General features: G+C 39.6%; 1 protein-coding gene across 1 annotated transcript; it reads right to left on the reverse strand.

Annotated features, from left to right (window-relative positions):
- Nucleotides 1-140: 140 nt before the first annotated feature.
- On the reverse strand, nucleotides 141-19840 carry pals1b (protein associated with LIN7 1, MAGUK p55 family member b). The gene is made up of 14 exons (XM_046060274.1): nucleotides 19609-19840; nucleotides 16018-16482; nucleotides 13891-14099; nucleotides 10972-11049; nucleotides 8681-8800; nucleotides 7866-8027; nucleotides 6370-6447; nucleotides 6093-6276; nucleotides 3817-3885; nucleotides 3569-3640; nucleotides 2488-2649; nucleotides 1880-2082; nucleotides 1455-1565; nucleotides 141-1168 (listed from the first exon to the last, which is right to left on the reverse strand). The coding sequence occupies exons 2-14, from the start codon at nucleotides 16331-16333 to the stop codon at nucleotides 992-994; spliced, it is 1941 nt and encodes a 646-aa protein (XP_045916230.1). The 5' UTR covers nucleotides 16334-16482; nucleotides 19609-19840; the 3' UTR covers nucleotides 141-991.
- Nucleotides 19841-22250: the final 2410 nt, after the last annotated feature.

Genomic DNA, 22250 nt, shown 5'->3' on the forward strand with positions numbered 1-22250 from the left:
TCTTGCACAAGAATGCTACATTTAACAAATTTTTAGGGTTGAATTAGTACACATTTGTGTTGTAACACCAATATTACCAACTGAATTATGTTCTCTAACAAATTACAAGGCAAGTGAAATCAATGCATTCACTACCTACATCACTTGTTCACATTATGTATTTTATTAACTCTTCCAGAATTGTGCTTATGATTTAATACGTACCCTGCAAAGAACCAATACTGTATGGAGTTACACGAAGTGATGACATGTTTTGTTACAATACTGACAAAAAAACAAAACAATTGCAGCAGTGCTTTGCAGCATGATATATACCGGCAGTAATGATAACCAGCTAGAGACAATACCTTAGATATGAGGTCTTATCACAGAGTAAATGAGACATGAGACAACGTGAAATAATACTGACACTTGTGTAGAGGAAGTATCCCAAAACTGCAGGTTCTGAATGGAAGACGTTACACTACAGCCACTTTAAGCACACATGCTCTTCTGTTTGTTACCTAAACAGCTTTTGGCTTACTGCTTTATCATTATAATTGTGACACTGACATTCTCCCAGTTGAGTGTACCGTTTTGGATAACACACACACAAAATGCCACAATAAAATATCCTTTGGTCTACAAAATATATATTTACAAATATAAATTACTATGAAGGACAGGATAGAAATATTTCTATTTGTTTGATAAATGACTTTGCATAAAACTGAGATCAACAAGAACCTTCATAAAACAAACTGATAAGAAATCACCCACAGACACACACACACACGCACGCACACACAACGAGATGTAAGAAACTTGAGTCCATCCCTGCAACACGTGGTAAAGATCACCCCCTCTATAAACGAGGAGAATGTGTGAGTGAAAAATCCAGTGACAAATCAGCACTGTCCATCCTCCATTTTTCAGTCTCCAGGAAAATAGATTTGTGCTCTTCTGTTTAACTTCTACCTTTGCGGCTCCCTGTGGTTTTTGCCTGTGACCTCTAGCACAGCCAGGAGGTGGGCACCCACTGTGGCTCAGTGTCCAGCTTGTCTATCAGCCTGCGCAGCTCGTGGAAAGCCTGGTCTGGATCCATGTTCACGATGGTTGCATCAAACAAGTGGCCGAAATTGTGCTCCATCTCGCGGGCCTTTTCAATGACCTCCTTTAGCTCTTCAGGCTGTGCACAGAAAACGAGACATTGCTTTTTAGTCTGTGGGTGGGTGGTGACTTCTAAAATGACTATGCTGTATTGGACATAAATCATAAATGCTTACTATCACCACCCTATACTAAACTAAAAATCCCTGCAAAAAAATAAAAATGAAAAAATCCCTAGAAAAACACTTCTTTTAATTTTCTGTGATATATGTTAAATGCTCAATTTTGCTTAAAAATGTAGTCCATGTTCTGCAAATAACTGTATGCATGATGATCAAATTAACTTTAAAGAGTGAAATTTGTACCTTTGGTGTTTTCCCCTCTGTGGCCAGCAGGGTGCGTAGTCGTTCCTGTGCTGGAGGAGCGATGAAGATGACATAGGGCTTAAGGTTGGAGCACCTCAATACCTGCAGTGACTGACAACAGACAGGGACGTACAAAAATATGAAATAAAGGCAAATCAGGCTAAATGTATACCAAACCAAACCATACTATGGCGTCCTCTTTACAGACGTATCAGTGAGCAGTAAGGCGTTATTATCAACAACAAAAAAATAATTTGGGATGTTTGGATGTTATGTTCAGGATATAAAAAGCTATAATTATAGTTAATGTTCTGGCTAAGCCACAATGGTTCAGATTGAGACAGAGGGAGGAAATGCAATTTGTAATTAACAGACAGAAAAATGTTGGGACTCGTCCAGACAGCAATAAGCGCTCAGTCTCCTACCCTGGTGTGGAGGCAGAGCAAACAGATGCGTCCAGAGTTGACGACCTGTCGAACTGAGTCAGTGCTGGTGCCGTACAAGTTCTTCCCATACTCCCCAGACTCAATGAACTTTCCTGCCGCTAAGTCGCTTTCAAAGGCAGGCCGACTCACGAAATTGTACTCGCGGCCATTCCGTTCCTGTATCCTCGGGTTTCTGGTTGTGTCTGATCCATGAAAAAGATAAAGAAATTTGAGTTATTGCAAAAACTGTGGCAAAAAGTGGCAGTATCAAAAAATACACAGTAAATTGTTAGTAAAATATTTTTACATCAGAAATTTGAGAATGTTGTCACAGTTAAAGAAAGGTCGTGTCAAATTATGAATTTTTAACTGAATCCCAAAATTTATAATTTTATTTATATTTTAATATAGTCCTTATATGGTGTGTGTAGCATGAAGGAACTACAAATTTCATTTTGTTATGCAGCTATTGTGCTGTATGATGACAAATAAACAACCATGTACCTTGTAAATAAATGTTATGTTCCTTATCTGGAATCATGAGTTGTTGAATATTTGTGTCCTAATGCTTTGTAAAAAAAAACAAAACAAAAAAAAAACTGACTTACGTGGAACAGCAACAGCAAACCTTTCCGGTTCGATGGACAGAAGTCGCCGACGCAGCTCATCGTGGCCGCTGTTTGTGGGGCCGATCAGAGCGACGGGACGTTTCCGGTTGGCAGGCTGGTGATAAAGCGACATCTCCTCGTAGGTCAGGATGTCATCGTAGTCTGAAAAGACAATTGCAAATCCTTTCTAGCTCTTGGACTGCTGTTCTGTAACTAACTCTGACCTTTGACCTCTCTTTGGAGGCAGGAAAGATTAGGAGATCAATAAAACAACACACTTTTATATTAATATTCCCATGTTTGTGTGTAAATTTTGCGTTGCATACAGTGTTTTTAAGTGTTTTTAACATTGTGCTACTTCATATTCGACCCTCCCAGTTACAAATAAGATCACAGTCGGCTACCGTCGACCACAAGGCAGTTCCACTAGAGTGTCTGTCTGAGTATACATAGTATGTCACAAAAGTGAGTACACCCCTCACATTTTTGTAAATATTTGAGCGGTTTAGACATTAATGGCTGTGATATGTTATTTTGAGGGGACAGCAAATTTACACTGTTATACAAGCTACTTTACATTGTAGCAAAGTTTAATTTCATTTGTCACATGAAAAGATATAATCAAATATTTACAAAAGTGTGAGGGGTGTACTCACTTTTGTGAGATACTGTATGTCTTTCTATGTGTGAACCAATAACACCACAGGTCCCTTCAAGCCATTTAGATACCCGCTGGCATCTGTTGGCACCTGCTGGGACCTCCTCTGATCCCGTCTGTGAAGACTAATCTGACCTGTGACAAACTGAGTCTGGACAGGCTACTGCGAAAACGACAAGACATGTCAACTCCAGCTAACGTGTGGGGATAATACTGAATACTGACACTTGGAAGCTACCCAGGACAGGAGAGCAGTCTTTCTTACTGTTGGTAAAAGAGAAGCGACAACAGGAGTTTTAAGGGTTAGGTGTGTAGCTACTTAACAGTGGGTGTTGAGGAAGCGATTGCAAACGTGCAACCCACTTCTCAAACTGTTAAGCTTTTGAAGAGACAAAAAAAAGACAAGAAAAAGTAGAGCCTTACCAGTATTTTTGTTCAAGTTTGCTGTGCTCTTCTTCCTCTGTTTTTTGCTTTTCTTCGCATACCAAAGCTTCCCTGGAGAAACGACAAGTCAAAACATCTTTGCTTTATAAAGGGAATCATCAATTCACTTTGTTACAAACAAAGTCCTTTTTTTATGAGAGTCAGGGTGGATGCAAAATGGTTGACTTTGCAAATTATGTCTTGCATTTTCTCACCACATAGTGTGTGTTTCAACATTTAACGCTTACCTTGGTGTTCTCGACTCCTGTCTGTTATAGTTTTCTTCAAGGTCTCTCTCTGTTGCTGGAAGCTTTTCCCTGAAAAAGAGGAAGGCAAAGAGAAACAGATCAGATATCCAGCACTGCAACTCAATGCAAAGCACTGTATTTTCCATTTCAAAAGCACGTACTTATTTAAAAATGTAAGTCCTAATGGGTTTGAACATTCTGGTTGGTGTTCAATAATATGTCTTTATGGTTTATGGATAACACACACACAGAAGCATACACTGGATCACTACACTCAGGGGCAAATTTGACTGACAAGTGATGTTTCTAGGCATAGAATTTTTCTTCAAACTCTTCCTAGACTTTCCTCACCGGAGGAACAGGCAAAAGTTTTCCTTTTCCAGTGCTTAACCTTTTTTTTCTTCCTGCCACAACAGGCCTGGGTCAGAGAGTAATCTCAAATAATTCTTAGGTGTTTTAATCTGCTTGACGTGCCAGATGGGTAGTGTTTCCTGCCAGCATAGTAGTGCCAGCTAAGTTATTTGTCACAAACAACTTTAAAGTACTTTACAATGACTATTCCCACAGACTACAAGGAATGGACATATTAATCCACTTGGCAATATACTATGAGAAGTGCTGTGTTGTTTACTAATTACTGATATGCTGGTATCAAGTATCCTGCATTTTGATAAATGTTTACTTAATATATTTTAAGACATAAGACATGAGCACTATAGATTCTTTTAAATGTAACTGTAAAATCTTTGTATTTGTTGTTTTTTTCTGACAGTTTTACTAATGATGGTACATGTATACAATGCGGTTTGTGTTACAAGGCTGTTGTTGATGACTGTAGGGATTTAATTATTAATTAATGAATAACTCTAGGAGGCTTTAATACAGTCTAGAAACATTGTGGATGACTGATGGCTGCACTAGCAGCCACACATGGAAACAACAACAATTCACGGTGGTAACTCTTTCATTTGTTTTGAGCAAATTACATATTATACAAAATAAATAAATAAATAACTGGACACACACTTTAGTTTTAAAAACAGTTTTATTAGTTATTTGACTTTGTTTCCTATTTGCACACATTTAGTTAACTTTATTTAGCTAATTTCAGGTTCATTATCTTTAAGTTACATTCTATGAAACTGATACCTTTCTTTTCAAGTTACCAGTTCCTGGGGAGTTGCTGCAAGGGGTCGCTGGCTGACAAAAGGCAAAAGGACTCCCAACTGCCTCTAAGCTGTTTAAGTAGGGGAATGAATAATTGGACTGCGCCATGTTTTCCCATATCATGGGGGTGGCAGAGTATTCCATTTTTGAGTTGTGTTCTTTTCTTTGCTAGTTTACCCATAGTTCATATTAGGTAGCATTGGCAACATTTGTTGCAGTTATGGTGTTTTGTTTATATATTATGTGTCTGTCTACCCCCTTTGTGTCAGAATGGCCTGATCAGCCACTAAGTTTCCCCCATGTCTCAGTCTGTTTAGTTAGTCTAGGTCTGTTTTTTACAGCTTATGTTAAGGTTATGTTAGTTGAGTTAAGTTCTGTTTAGTTGACCTCTTTTATGGGCCCAGAATTTTCTAATTTGTTTCATAAATTAGCTTTTTTTTTGTGCCTAAAATAATATATTTCTTTGAATCTTACTTTCTGACTCCTCATGCCTGACAGCTTGGTCCCTCACAATGACATATTCTGATATTCACATACAAAGGTGTGCCTCCTCCATCTTACAGAGCCATGATTTGGTGTATTATGCATCTCTACGTGTTATTACAAATGCAAATTCCCTTACTCACTATTGCATTTTTTATGATTTGGTGGATTGGACACTGACCACCCGCAGACAACAGCACTGGTATATTTTTGCTAGGTAAACTTCCAGCTTACCTCTGTACTCTTCTCTGTCTCAATGGAATAATTTGCTAAAAGATCTGAAATTAGATACTTATATATCGTTTGATAAATTTAAGAGCGTCATAAAGAATGTGGTGGAGGAGGCATGTGGTTGTTTTTCTTGAGAGGCCATTGTGTTTGAATAGATGTTTTTTTGTTTTATTGTGAATTTTGTCATGTTGTGTATGTAGCATTTTAATATGTTGTGTTTATGTATGGCTGCTACCTTGGCCAGGTCTCTCTATAAAATACACATATTTATACATTTTACCACACCTGTAAATTATTCTTCTAGATTGTTTGTATTGGCAATTTGTCCTTGCAGTTATCTGCCCTTGTGAAGCAATAAACAACAAATTGATATGCAGCCCTGGTCTGTCCCCTACCTGGAATGAGTCCAGCCAAGGGTTGGTTGTCCTCATCTCCGTCCCTGTAGGCCTGCCACCAGTTGGGGTCATCCTGGCTGATGACGTGGAGGATATCTCCCTTCTGGAAGGACAGGCCCAGCTCCCGACACGGCACAAAGGGGTCATCAGAGGGGTCGTAGTCAAAGTAAGCTCGTACGTGCATCTGAGGACAGGGTTTACAAAATCAAGGTTAGCGTTGCACGCATGCAGACATGCATTCTCACACATGCACACACCCACATCATTAGAGACTTACCACAGTCTGTCTGTGAGGCGCAGGTTTAATCTGAGAGCTTGGGATGAGGAGGAAGGTCAGAGTGCCCTGCATTTGTTGCTGTTGGAAAAGATGGAATGCAATGAATTAAACATGACAGGGATCACATTTCCATAAAGCAATCATTTTTACTGACTGTATGTAGGGGTGCAACAACTAGGTTTGTCGAGGTAGTCGACAAAAATTAAATTTGTTGCCAACGAATTTAATAATCGATTCGTTCATGACGTCATCGGGCCTTAACGCCACAACAACATCAGCGCTGCGGTAACAACTTCACCACCTAAAACCTCCTGAGTGTGGCAACACTTCACTCTTCAATCAGCCAAAAAGGTTGTTAACTGCAGCGTCTGCAAAGCTGAGCTTTCCTGGAAACACCGGAGCATCTGAAGAGGAGGCACCTAACGTTGTTGCTCTGTTGATGATGAAAACTCGTCTCGGTAAGCTAGAGCCGTGTTACTTCACGCTGTGAGCTGTAACATTTTCTATACAGTTTGCTTCAGACAATTTGATTGATTTTTAATGGCGCTGAGAGTAGCACATTTATGATACACAACGGCCGCGTTCACATTCTGGTGTGTAAACTGCTCAGTCACTAAACAGCAGATCAGCTGCTGAGATCAGTACTTGATTTTAGAGGACATTTCTGTTGCTGCAGCAGAAACGTTCATTAAAATATGCATTTTTGAAAGCAGTATGTATTTTATTGTTGTAACTGTTAATTAGCACATGCCTAAAACAACCTCAAGTTTAATTTAAAAGCTGATAAATAAGGCGCATTGTGTAATTTTGCAATTCATAATCCGAATAATCTATTATTCGTTTCAATAATCAATAGATTAATCGACTATCAAAATAGTCTTAGTTGCAGCCCTAGTGTATTTACCTGGGGCCTCAAACTTTTAGCAATGTTTTATTGCTTAGCAGTTGGATGGATGTACATTATATTTTGAGAGTGCCTCTATTCAAAAACAACCGCTCATGTATTTATGTTACAAACATTAATGTTAAGATAATGATCTCTTAAAATTTATGTATATTCACAACACTCATAATTTGGTATAATTTTGTTGGTGAGTGTTTGTGCCTATAGTGTATGAAAGAAAGTGAAACCCACCAACATTACAAACAACAACCACTAGGGTTGCAATGGCATGAAAACCATCTCAGAATGGTTTCAACAACCACCTAATGAAACGTCTGAGGCTCAACATGTTTGTCAAACTGATTAAAATTAACCTAGAAGTGGATATGAAGTAAAACTTGTCACCAGCTGTGGAGAAACAGATGGTCCAAGTAAGACCACCATTTATGAATAAATTCTAATGCCTTTTATGGAATTATATGTACATAATTTAAGTTTTCAAGACATTTTATGGCCACGCATGTACAATACAACAAAGCTGGTTTCCCATGAAATAAAATCAAGTTGTAAAACAGTTAATTTCCCATGAATTATTATGATCGAATGTTCTCACCAGTAAGTCATGGACTTCATTGACATGTTTCCCACGAATAGAAATGCCGTTGATCTCCAGGATCTCATCTCCCTCACTGAGAAGGCCGCTGCTCTCTGCTGCTCCGCCCTTCACCACGCGACTCACCACTACACTGTCCATGTCGTTCCGTACTGTTGCACCCTGTTAGCCCCACACACACACACACACACACACAGTTCATATACTGTAGATGACATTATTGTGAGATGATCTCACAAAACAAGCAACACCCTGGATAATTAATAAGTAAACGACACACCTCAAACCCATAATATTCTCTGAAATGAAGGAGGAGCAGCAGTTTGAATAAAAAGAAATATGTCACATACAGTGAACATCATTGTGTCTTTGCTAATGTTTGGAAATGGGTGCCTGAAGCTCTCACTGACAGGCATTTTGCTGCCCTGTTGGTTTGTCGGTACAGTGACACTGACACACCCAGATGATAAATTTGAGTGGTGCAGCATGTTGAAGGCTGAGAGAGGCTTTTTTTTACTGGGTTTACACACAATACACCAAAACTTAAAATATATAACACAATAACATGCTTTAGATCCATATATGTCTTAATGGCTCGTTTGTCCTCATTCTTTTTTTTGTTCCTTTATATAACTGAATTTGCATCCTGTGTGGATATTACAACTACTTCACTGCCTTGCCTCTCTGAGTGGATTTTCATGATTATGAGGCAAATAAATGGCTGTAAAGCGGTAAATAAATATGATATTTGCATACAGAGATAACAGAGCGTAGTAGTAGCATTGCCTCAAAAAGACTAACAGACGGCATCTCACCAGTGGAGTGTCGCGGGTCTTCTCCAGCCGCACCAGTTTAACTGTCTCTCCAAGGTTCTGGGTCTCATTTTCCTCTGCCATTTCATGTACTGCCACACTGTCATGGGCCTGCATCAGTGCCTGCCACATGAAACAAACACAGAGACAAACAGTACGCACATACAGAAATTTAAAAAAACACATAATAGACACAAAAATAAAAGGAGGAGGCAGCGTGAGGTAAAGAGAATCATTGTGACGATTGTGTCATTACAGATGTTATCCTTACTAACGACTATAGTTGGCAATGAAATCAAATGACTGCGGCTTACAACATGGCATGCATTTATCAAGTGGTTTGTACATTTTAGTGTCAACTGATGAACTGAAGATACACGTTTTTCAAACACGCATCTGCTACCAGAAGTCTACCATCCCCCCCATCTTTTTAACAAGACCAGTCAGCAAACCCACCTCTAAGCCACAAATAAAACAGAGACTGCTCCTTCACTTCATTTAATGTGACAAGCGCTCCGTATCTCACAATTAATAACCGTCGGTCCAAATTAGTTTCTCTATCCTGCAGCAAAGGGGACCTCAGAGAGCGGAGGCCGGGCTAAGCTTTGGCGTACGCACAATCCGTCTTAATCTCCCACAGCATTTAGGAGTTAAGATCCACTGCCATCAATCATCAAATGCCTTTGGCTTCCCTGCTCGTGAGGAAACGCTGTCCCAGAAAACGGTGAAAGGGAGACAGGTGGACTTGAGGGGGGCCTATGCCTTTCGCACACGTACCTGTCTCCATTAGTTTGGGGTATGAGGTTGTTTACCTGTACAGACTTACGGGGTGACTCATGTGATCCTCTGCTCCCCCGCAGTGAAACCAACATAATCTGTTCCACTTTCTGTGCCACAAGGCAGGCTCACATCAAATCATACGGCCCCTGCTGGCTACATGGATCTGGCTCACTGGAGGGGTTAACAGGGCGATGGAAGAAATGGTAGTTCACACGGTCACATGGGTCAAACATCCGACCCCTGGCGCTCCCCTGTCAGGACCCTCAACCATAAAATCTCAGCAGAGTCATCCACCTGAGGTCTTGCTCCGTCTCCGTCTCTAATGGACGATGACAGTCTGATAATGTGGCTCCATTTTTGTCTACAGAAGAATCACTGAACCTTAAACTGAGAAATGTAGAGCAGTCTATGCCACTTCAAAGCAATCTAATCCAATCTAATGTAAATCTGTTAGATTTTTTTATGCTGGTATACCAAATGCTGAACAGATGTCCCGCTGAATGAATGCAAAAGTAACCAAAATCAAGTGTGTATGGCTTTTTATAATGTGACTCCTTACACAGCAGTGGAAGTGGCCTGCCCGTCCCAGTGATGTATAATCGTTTCCGTAAATGTAGAGCATGTGGAACGCCTAAGAAGAACATCTTAATTCTCTAGTTGTCAGCTGTGCCAACAGCAGCCATGGCACTGTACCGTATGACCTCTTACTAAACTGGTTACAGCCAAATCAGATAGAGAAATTTTTCATAACTGATTAGAGTTATAGACTTTTACAGATATTTGACCTCTTACACCCATTTCGAATTTCGATTCAACGACAAACTGCTGCAGAGAACACACCAGTCATGCTTTTTCATTACCAAGAGAGCTGACCCACATTACAACCTAATTTACATGAAGGCCTTTCTTGAGACCCACTAGATTAATCTTTGTAACAAAACATGGAGTAATTGATCATGAAAAAAATTTACCTTTGCACACCCTTAAAAAACATAACAACAACATAACAATGATAACAAATAAAATATATGTGTCAAAAAATTTCATCTGTAAAGCAAGCATCTGACCTGCCCATGTGTCCTGCCAGCTCAAGGGACATGACCTCATGACTTCCATCATAAAGTGCCTGCTTTCTATTTCTTTCATTCTGTTTTGATGTACAGTATACTGTATCATGATGAGCAATCTGTCTTTTGGTCTGCCTTTAACCCAGTTGGCCTATTTGGTGCCACAAGATGGCAAAGTGAAACTGTCTTTCAGTTGCCTTTGAGCTGGTAAGACCCGTTTTTTCCTCTCATAATCTATTATATTCTTAATACGGACTTCTGACCAATTACCCTATTGGAATAAGTACAGTATAATAATAATTACATTTCCAGTATTCCAATTATCGGTATTTAAACTAAACAAATGAGTTGATCTATAAAGCTCTGCCAGCTTGCTGAGCCTCACTGTTGTTCTCTTATGTCATAGGTCAAGGAGAGATATGATAAGCTGACAAAAAGACATCTGACCTGGAGATGAGGATTGGTGAGCAGAGCCTTAAGCTCCATACCCTCCTTCTGTTGGCTGGACTGGAGAATCTTCTGTACCTGAACAGAAACACAGACTATGGTAAGGTGAACGGTTTGACTGCCACTAAGACCTATGAACAGGGTGACCAAGTAAAGTCGAGAACAAATTAAGAGTTTAGTATCCCTTTAAAAACCGTAAACTATCGATCTCTTAATTCCACTGTTTGTTTAAATTCTCACTAGATGTCTTGTAAAACTATGACTTTAGTCAGATTAGAGTCTAAATCTGCCAGTATACTCAGTCCAGATGCTTGGTGGTCGAATCGCTTCGGAAATCCCTCTCCCCCGCAACACCTTTCCAACATTGGAAACGTGGAGGTTGCTGTGTCCGACAATTTCTGTAACTTTCCAAAACTGACAAACCTACATTCACACCCACTCCACGCCATGACCGGCCAGCTGTGTAGAGGTTAGAAAGGAACCAGGACCAGGAACCCCTCTCTCCAGCTCTTTTTAAATTCTATTTCTATCGCTTTTCGTGTAAACTGAGTGCAACACTATGAATGTCATCCAGGAGAGACCGTTTGAAAGAGTGTGCCATAATCCAAAAAAATAAATACCCATATGTGTACAGACCATAGGAACAGACACACGTGTACATGTGCATACACACATACAACACAATCACAAACATGGTACTTGGCTATCCACTCACAGTAGGGTTTCACATTCCAGACAGAAGAGTATTCCACAGTCACTCTGCTGTAAAGTAACTTGTGAAGTACTAGCTGTTACACAAAACTAAACACATCCACTACAGGATTTATTTTCATTGTGTGTTTACACATGAATGTTGTTTTTAACCAAATTTAACAAGCATACACTTGGAAAGCACCTTCTCTTCCATGGCTTTTCAGACTTTCCACTCTGCTCCATACTTATTCCTTGCTTTCTTTTATCCTCTCTGTTACACGGTTCTATTTAGATCATGTGGTTCTTGAGTTCTCCTTTGGTAGAAGATGCTATTGTTTGTGGCTTGGACTATGTACTGAATCATCCCAGTAGGCATTTTGATGTTCTGTTACTCCATCTTTTTGCCTCTTCCACTTCATCTCCTGTTTGGAGCTTAGTTCATCCATAACACTAATCAAAGCTCTGACTAACAAGGTGACGCACTTTCCCTTCCTCCCCCCCCCCCCCCCCCCCCCCCCCCCCCCCCGCCCCTGCTGTAAGCTGCTGGAGTTTCTTTTTCTGGTATGCTGCACCTCTCAGCCAGCACCATGGGCTACTGGGAGATTAGCTTACCCAACAGCCAATCTGAGTGTCACACAGCACAGCCACTTAGTTTAGGCACACTGCAGCTCAAACTATTATGTGTTGTTAAGCGCTTCAGGATCTGTGCCTGGTGGGTGAGTGCAGGCACTGATTTACTGTACACAGGAAGACAACATGTTGTGTGTGTGTGTGTGTGTGAAGCAAAATAGATCATCTCACTCAGCTCCTCTATCTTCTGACCACTTCTGTCAAGACTGGAATACCAATTCTGTAGCAGTGCTGCTTGGTGTCCTTTGAATGAACTCTACACAGCTCATAACAACCTCTTACACATCTAGCCATCAGCTAAAAAACAAAAAAATCACACTGCACCAGTCTGACTGTGGTGAAAAGCCTGTATTACATTTGTTCATGTTACACCTATCAAAAGTTGACACTAATCTTAATGAAGTGCCTTTTGTGGGTGTAGCCTGTCATTGTTGTATACAGCTTCTACCTAATTCATAGCAAGCCATATAACAATTCCTGTCTTTTTATGGGGGTACTGGGCTCTGTGTGACAGGCTGTATTTGAACACTCAATGTGCAGAAGCTGGGCTCTGCAGGGACATAAGTCAATTACTGTCGCTTTGCTTCAGTAGAGCCCAACTGGCTTGTGTTTTGTCATCGAGGAAGTCAGGTATGGCACATTCCTACCCACTCAAACCTGAATACCGAGATGGTTTCTTGCTCTCTGTCACTCTCTGTACAGGGGTTTAGGAGTTAGCACTGTCAACTGTCATTTAAAGAGGAAATGGCAATTGGTGGACAGGGAAATCAATTAAAAAACACTGTGATGTTTTATACAGTGTATTTGCATACCAGTGGAATACCAAACTATGTATGTTCACTTTGGTTCGTGCATTCCTCCTTTCCCTTCCTTGTTCACTCCTAAATGTAGGATATCTCACTGTCATCTTCTCCTCTTGTCACCCTAATTCTCCAATTTAAATTGTTCTACCTTCTGCCTCTTTTAACTTTTCTCCGGCACACTCAATTTTCACGCATGGCCTGGTTCCAACAAATTCCTCATTTTTGTTTTCACCCACCTTGTTAACCACAAGACGATTTACATTTCATAACTATTCAGACTGATGTGGCTACCTTTTTGGGCAGCTTTGTTGAATTAATCATCACCCTGAGCAATGATTTTTCATGCTTCATTGAGTATGTTCAGATACTTTACTCACAGAGGTACTTTCCTCTAAATAAAAGCTTAACAAGGTCCAAACCACAGATAGGCAAATGCAATCTAAGTGCCTTTATGCCTGTATGCACACACTGCCTCCTCTCATGAGGTAGAGAATTGGTTTTGTGGCATGGTTAAAAATGTCTAAGAATGAATGTGTGTTATTCATTATTCTGAGTACAAGTCAGTCTATTTTTTCTGATTCAGTTCCCCCTACAGCTGTGGACACTAAAACCACCTACATTTACAAAACATCCAGCATAAACTACATATACAAGTACCTATGCAATACTAATAGCAAGGTTACCACTGAGCTCAATGTAAATTACCATCACTTTCCCATAACTTTTAACACCGCAGCAGAGTCAGAGTGCTTCCAAACAATGTTTGTTGCTTCAAATTAACCATTATGTGTACCTCCTGGCAAAGATCCTCTGCTTGTGCTGTGATGGGTGAGGTGGGACTGACTCTGCTCCTCTGCTGGGACACAGCACTGTAGAGGGTGTAGGCATTCCTGAAGTCCTCCTTGGCAAGGAGCTGCACTATCACCTCCACATCCTGCTGGCTCTGCGCATCAGTCAGGCAGTGCTGCGCGACCTTCAGAGCCTGCAGCAATTCCTCCAGTTCTGAGAAAGAGGCAGAGGCAGTGACGGGAACAGCACAGAGGCGATACAGAGCGACACAGGAGCTAAATGATAAAAGTCAGAAAAAGTTTTACTCCTTTAAGATGTGAATGTTTGCTTATTTTTTGTCCTATGGGTTTACTTTTCTGATCAGTAGCTTTGAACCTGCATTTGACCCATTGATACAGACTGTTGTCTAAGGCTCATTTCATGTTATACAAGACCTGGGCCTACAACTATAGCTGCATACACATCATTGCTAAACAGAGGTTGAACCACAACATGGGTGAGCTAATCTGAAACCATATATTACAAATATTTCTCTCCACAAGTTGAATTTGCAGAACATCTCCTAATCCGGGAATATTCAAAATGCTATGAGTTATGGGTGTGCTTTTGCAAATAAGGGTGGAAGTTGTCTGTTATTAGTATAACCGTGTATATAAAGTCTCTTTATATAGTATGTGAATATCCATAATTAGGAGGTTAATAAATAATTTTTGATGACTTGGATTCGCAAACATGTTAAGTCTAGGGAGACTAGACTTAGGCAAAAGAGTCACCCCCATTTGACCCCATTGCTTTCTGTGGTGCAGAGGTGCCAACCCTGCTGCTAAGCCACAGACACCATATAGACACTGTGCATCTGGTAAACAGAGTTGTCAACTTTCAGAGCAATTAAAGTATCTATAGACTACTGTATGTCTCACGAGTTATATAGGGCAGTAGAACTTGAACAAAAACTATGTATTCTTTAAGAGCTGCGGCAGAACATTTACAGCATTGTCTTTTTTGTGTCTCTGCAGTGGAAGTCTCCCGAGCCACCTGTGAGTCTTCATTTCTATTCAAGTGAGACTTTAACTTTATTTAATGGTTGCTGCAGTGATTACACTGGAGATTTATTAAAGCAGACAGTATGGATACATTTTATAGGATTTACTTTCTGCAACAACTTACACTCTATAGTAATGTTCATTGTATATGATTTAGAGGAGCATATTTCACAGTTGAGAGGCCCAGGTTGAACAAACAGAATAACTATTGTAGTAATCCTATTGTATAATCATAGTATAAACTGTAGATTAATCTTACAGAAACGCATGTTGACCTCTTTTCTTTTACACCAAAGCCGAGCACTGTCAGACCTACATTCCACTAAGGCTGAAAGCAGGGTCACAAAGTCAAGTCAGATAAGGTGCGCACTCGCAGGCACATTCAGACCAACTGCAAACGTGAGTTTATTACACATCAGTGTCTTTGTAATAATGAGGACTGAGTTCTGTATAAAGACTATCAAACATGTCACAACGTTCTGCATGACAATCAAATCTGACTCCTATTCACACTGGACACGCTGCAGTAAAGTAAATTCAACTAGTTGTGCTGAGTCACTGAAATCTGTTTGAAACTTAAGAAATATAATAATGAGCCCATCCTCTAAAACTTTTTAAATGTGTGTACACAATACATTTATTTATACAAATTGAAAAGTTAGCCACACAAAATAGTACAAACAATATTTTGTGCACTTAAACTAACCAGAATGGTGGACCACTGTATTTACTGTACATGCAATACTCTTTTGTATAATCAATATAATTAATCAGAAATTATTGTATTTTCCTTTGGCAACTGATGGGCTATCTCTCTTCAGTCCAGAGTTAGGACCAAGACACTAACCAGAATAAATGGTGGTCAGCCCCTAAAACACATCACCCTCCTCCGCTACCACCCTCTGCTCTGCCCCCTCAATACTCATTGTTTTGACTCCTTTTGTTTTCACTGAATTTTTGTAAAACCTCACATCTCCCTATTCTACTCTTAGGTCTAAACTCTCCTTTGTAAAGCTTTTCCTCTTTCCACTCTAGCTGACCCCCATAAAGACCTTCTAACCCTTACTGCCCTCCTCCTCTCAACTTACCAGTGACAGGATCCTGAGAGCATGAGTCCTTGGTGGCCTTTTCTTTCTCCTCGAAGGTGGGATTGTCAATGCCCACCTTGGGGTTCTGTGCCAGCTTCTTGAGCCTCAGTGAAGCGTTGGGATCGATCTCATGCTTCCCCCTGCTGTCCTCCTCTCTCCTCTTCCTCAGCTCCTCCTGGTAGTGCTGGATCCTCTCCATGTGGGCACTGCAGTGTGGAGACTTGACAAGGCTGCTTTCCTCCCCTGGACAGTCCACTGCCCTCTCCTTGAGACCAGAGGCCTCTTGCACATAGCCGTTCATATGGGACGTGATCATCCCTGCTGCAGCAGTGTACAGCTCAAACCACCCCAGCGTTTACTGAGATCTGCTCGAGTGTTGCGAGGCTCCGAGACAGCTCAAATCAGAGGCCATACCACGCCATTGGAGGATGTAGTCCTCTATGTTCTTTCTGTGATCATGTCATCCTGAAGTACAAACAGAGTGTTAAAATGGTTTTCCTTTGTTGTTGTAATGCAATTTTTATTTTTTAATGGTAAACAAAATCAAGTATTATTTTTTTTCATTTTTAAAATGGGTAACTGAAAAATTATTATAACAAATTTTTAGAAAAGGTTAAAAAAGGATTTCCTTTATTGACTATCACTTTTATTGCATTCTTAGGAAACAATAAACAGAAATTGAAGGGTTTCATTGTCAGATAAGATATGCACCAGTTTGGCCACTACTGTGACTGGTAGCTCAAGCGACAATAGTAAAGATACTGGAGAACTCTAGAGCCCTGCCTACACATTCCCTTTTTTATTATACTTTAGAGGAGGGGATGGGTCAAACTGGTGTTATTTTATTTTCTAAAATATGTACTTTATTTGTTGTTTGTATCTAGTAAATATAAAATAAGCGTAAATTATCATCATTATCAAAGCTCGAGGCTATCATGCCGATGTCAATTTACCACAATATGACGCCATGACACAACTTGTGCTGCTACAATGTGAAACCTGTAATATGAATTTCCCTCCAGTTGATCAATAAAGTCTTATAATAATTTCAGCAAAGGTAACTTGTTTGCACTTGTTTCTCACTAACTCAGTTTAATTGAGGAGTTAAACAGTGGTGACAGTAACTTTTCCAGCTATTTCTTAATAGATTTTAAATGTATTTAACATATAAATGTTGTTCCTTCCTTCCGGCTGGCTGCCTGTTAATCAGGGCCAACATTTGCTCCTACCTCCTCTCATCGATGACACCACTAATCTAACTCTTCACATGGAAAGCTGTCTGGCCTCAGTCACCTGAAATCCCTTCAGTTCAGTTCATCCAGCCACTTGCTTGGGTACACCTGTCCCCAACAGTCCCGTCCTCATGAACAGCTTAGTTAAAATATCCATCTGTAGCCAATGTACGCGTGCCTATATAAAGATATTGCAATTAAATGCGATGCCTGCCACACAGCTACTACCACCTGATCTGCCATTGTTGTGACTGATGTGGCTTAGAATCTATTTTAAGGATGCAATGTGCATTAATCTGGATTAGTAAATTTGGTAGTATGACTAGGGGATTTTCACTCTTGTAAAATAAACTCAATCTATATTTTATAACAGAAAATCATTGTCCAAAAACAGTCAAAGAGTGACTGTAATAAAAGGATGATATATAACTAGAAAGCCAAAGGTATGTCTTCATCATTCACATAATGACATAAGCTTCTGCTTAAATACCATGCAGTGGCTTAGGTAGGGCTCTCTTTCTTCCAACCTGCTACTCACATGTTAAACGGCCCTTATTACTTACTTACAGTCAAAGACAGCTTTGTGTGCATTGAGGAAACCTCTCAAGTACCAAAAAGGATAAACATGGAATTTTTATTATTTTTTTTTTTTTTACAGAAAGCCACGTCAGTCATACACACATGTCAGCTACTACCTCATGGCAGCCCTCCCCTCTTCTGCCTACTTCCCACAGCTAATTACGTCTGGCAGGTCTACCCCCTGCCCCCTCCAGCTCTTGCGCCAAGCTCCCAAACTCCGCCCCTGCAGAAGCATTTAGCTACGTTTACAGTGGCAGTGTACGGCTGATAAATAGCAGAGACTGCCAGCGGGCCATCTGTTCCTGTGGGCTTAATTAAGCCTGGGATCTCATGCCTACTCTTGCTCAGTGGCCACAACAGTACTGGGAGGGATGCTGGATAGGGACAGAGGGACCAGAGGGAATGAATGGGAAGTGCACACACACGCACACACCCCTAGACATAAAAAAATGAAGCAATTCAACAGTTTGGTGTCAGTTAAATTCGTGGAACAAGTTTAGGGACAATGCAAGATTACAGAGATGGTGGAACATTTCTGTGAAATTAAATAAGAGCTGATCATGTCATGTGATGTCAAATTAGACATTGGCAATCAAGCTCATATTAGCAAGCCCACTTACTCAACAGGGCAACGTGATGCTGGAAGGCCAATAATACAAAATACTAACTGACTGAAGAGGGTTTGGCATGAGATACCCCAGGAAGACAGGTATAAACTTCAACAAATGAAAAGGATCTTTGTAGAAAACATAGTACTACCCTGCACTCCTAAAACGTACTGTACATCATCTATTGCTCTACTCAATCTGATGTACAGTTACTCCAGAATTTATGAGTGAAAATAGTGCTAGAACATCCTCCTTTGATAGCAGTGCTATTATTTGATTATTATGCAAAACAATGCTTCAGCAAAAGTTCTGTTTAATGTCATGTATGTTGAAAACAACTCCAGTGGTATTTACTTGCCGAAGAACAAACCAATCCAACTAATAATTGGTGATGACCCTTAAGGTGGTAACAAAGTTTCTCAAATATGTCCTAACAAGGGATTTCCTCCCAAATCTAATCCCAACTAAACATGCAGCACACTATTAACAGCATAACAGCGGGATAATCCGTAATTTGTACCAAAAATAAATAGATCAAAAATCGAGTTATTGATTTTAGAATTCATCCAGAACAGTTATATCTCGAATAGTAGTTGTAATTTGTTAAGATAACGTTACTCTGCAATTTTGTATTTGTTACCATATAACGTTTAATTAACATTAACGTTAGTCGCTGAAAGTCACAGTGATGGCTAAACTTCAGTGAGGTTAAATTACCCTCTACCTCTAGATCTCTGGCTTCTTGCTATAATTAGCTAACTGTTACATGCATTACATCCAGAGGGTGAAAATGGAAAATATTCTCATACATTAGTCATAGTTCTGTGGTTTAAAAACTATTTGCCGCTGGCTGAAGTTAACATTAAGCTAAGGTTAGACGCATTTCAATGAGTCACGAGAACAACTGAGTCCTTCCTATTGTGCAGAAGTACGTTAATGATCTATTTTGAGCAATTTTACAAAAAAGGCAATCGTCTTAGCACAACCATACACAGCGGCAACAGCAGACTTAATACACACATTTGTTATTCATTTTACTGTGTACAAATGAACTTGCATTAACGTAACAATGGCAGGGAACTTAACTAACGTTAGCTTAGCAGCCTGGTGGTACCGCTAACTTAACTGCGTAGCTTAACGGTAACGTCCCGCAATAGACCGAGTGCACTCACCGCTTCAAAGATAACAAGTTCAAATGGGTTTTGGTTCAGAAGCAGTTATTCCTGTAAAATCCAGTGCTCCGAAAATGTGTCTGTTTTCACACACGGAAGGTCGGGAACAGAAAATGGTCTCTCCAGGTCTTTGCCGAACCGTGTTCAGCCACAGCACTGAGTTTTGTCCAGGCACTGTTGGGACACTTGTGGCCATTACTGTGAGCCTGGTGTTTTGAGTCGTCTCCCTGGCAACACTGCAGCTCCACAGCGCCCCCTCTCTCCCAGACACGTAATGACCACATTTTACAGCAAAGATGTCAATATACGGTATGTAATACAACAACAATCTCTGAATGTCACTTTTAAATTTAAAAGTACACTTGACAGCAGATTTTATTACTTTAACGAAAAGATAACCAGTTACAAAAGTGCAGTCCCTCTGTGCAGTAGCTACGTTGGCCCAAACACACTCTCAAAGACATACATTATATTTATATTACATTATATTTACATTACATTTACTAGTTTGCTTTTTTCAAAAGCAGTTGTAGAACAACATACATCAATAAAGTATCAATATGATAAGAGATCTACAAGTGACAATACATACTAATAAGCGAGCAATAAATACTAATAAGAGAGTATTGCACGTATGGCATCAATGGGGTAAATACCTACGGAAAAAAGTAAGAGTTAACAAAATAGTGAATTGTAAGGAGATTGAAGGAGAAGAGCACAGGAAGTCCATGTTAGAGGTTAGGGGTTAAACATACACTAATTTGTTGCACAAAAATATATAAAATATAAAAAAATATTGCAAGACAAATAAAGTTAATATTAATGGATTTTGTCACTCCTATTTTTATGCTTTCACTCATGCTTTCACATGATGTTCTAAAGTTTGGAACTATAGTGCCCATAATGCTTTGGGGGACGTATAGTAAGTATTCAAATGCCATGTGGATTCAATCAATGAATTATGCTATGGACTGAAACCTGAGCCCAGATTTTTTTGTTGGCATATATTTACTTGTTAATTTATTATTAAAAACAAAGTAAAAATACTTATAATGCAGAGTGTCCAATTCTGAGACTTTTATTGTTATATATATCATATTGGATTTAAATTATGCAGATTTTTCATCTGCAGTCAAACCCTTCAATTAGAGAATACACAGGACCTGTAATTTATATTGTATCTCCAAAAAACTACAGACTTGACCTTTAATTTGACCTTGTGTAAGCAGACCCTAAATGATCGGCCATATACTTTTTTTTTTTTATCCCTATGGCCTCAACCAGTCGAAGGCTCTTGGAAGATTAGAAACTCATGGAGCAACTCAGAGATAAAGTGCATGGTAAATCTCTTGTTACCCTGTCAGTGTATCCTCTAATAAATAAACATACACTTGTTGCACTTGAGGGTGTGAAGAATTTTCCATTATTTTCTACAGTCATTTTCATACTGATCCCCTTTTACATTCCACACATTTTATACACATTCACATAGATGAATTTAAGAAGTTCTTGTCACAGCGCTATTAATCATCACCAACTAATGGGATCTACTGTCATTTCACCTTGCAGAGCAGAACAGAAACTGTCTAATCTCATGCAGCCTCAGAAATATCTACACCAAAGCCTGAAGCAGCCTTTTTCCTGCTGTATTTTCTATTAAGTTAATCCTTTCTGACACCTCTGTGCTTAACCTCTTTTCCTCATTAGGCTCTCTCCTGCCAGTTCCTGATTCTTAAATACTTACCTTCCTGGAAAGAGAGACAGTTAAAACCCCATTTTCTTTGCAGTGATTCATTCCAATGCAGCTATTTTTTCTTTGTTTACCTAAGTAGCAGTGGTGGAAACATACTTTAAATATCAAAAGTTAAAGTACTCGTTCTGCAGAAAAATGCCTCCTGTGACTGATATATAGTTACATACTATAGTTAGAGTGTTTATATTGATGCATGAATGTGTAAGTAACATTTTACTGTTGTTGCTGGTTGAGATTAGGTTAGTTTTAAGTATGTTACTATTTGGTAGTTTAGTCCAGTGGTTCTCAACCTAAGGGTCAGGTCCTCTCCAAACGGTCACAAGATAAATCTGAGGGGTCTTTAGATGATTAATGGGAGAGGAAAGAAGAAAAAAACTAAAGTTCTCCTATACACATTTGTATTCATTTTGGACATTTTGCATAACTTTTGCTTTTTTTGTAAACTTTGATTGATTTGATCTATTTGGTTCTCGAACAACTCTCTAATAAAGGCAAGAATTTCTGTGTGTGTGCGTGTTTGTTTGTATTTCAATTATGTCGAGAATCATTCCCTCAATCGACCTCACATGTGGCGGGTGTGTTGCTGCAGATCCAAGGGAGTGCAATGCCGCATTTGGTGCAATTTGGTCACAAGCCAAAAATGTTGGGAATCACTGGTCTGATCTTTAAAAATATGTTGTATTTTATAAGATGATTATATTCTTTTGATATAAAACCTTATCTGAAGAGTAACTGGTAGCTATAGCGGTCACATAAATGTAGTGGAGTAAAAAGTGAAATTGAAATATAGAGAAGTATAAAGCAGCATAAAGTACAAGTATCTCAAAACTGTACATAATACAGTACATGAGTAACTGTTACTTTCCTTTATATTAGTGCAGTTAAACAC

Source organism: Micropterus dolomieu, linkage group LG10 (assembly GCF_021292245.1).
Source record: "Micropterus dolomieu isolate WLL.071019.BEF.003 ecotype Adirondacks linkage group LG10, ASM2129224v1, whole genome shotgun sequence".
In the NCBI taxonomy this organism is placed as follows: Eukaryota; Metazoa; Chordata; class Actinopteri; order Centrarchiformes; family Centrarchidae; genus Micropterus; species Micropterus dolomieu.

Bases quoted from the DNA above. Each gene is read 5' to 3' on its own strand.
- pals1b (XM_046060274.1), bottom strand. From the start codon at position 16,333: ATGATCACGTCCCATATGAACGGCTATGTGCAAGAGGCCTCTGGTCTC. The intron at 14,100-16,017 runs GTAAGTTGAGAG...CCTCTTTCTCAG, and splicing joins CTCTCAGGATCCTGTCACTG to AACTGGAGGAATTGCTGCAG. The intron at 1,169-1,454 runs GTACAAATTTCA...TTCTGTGCACAG, and splicing joins CAGAGGGGAAAACACCAAAG to CCTGAAGAGCTAAAGGAGGT.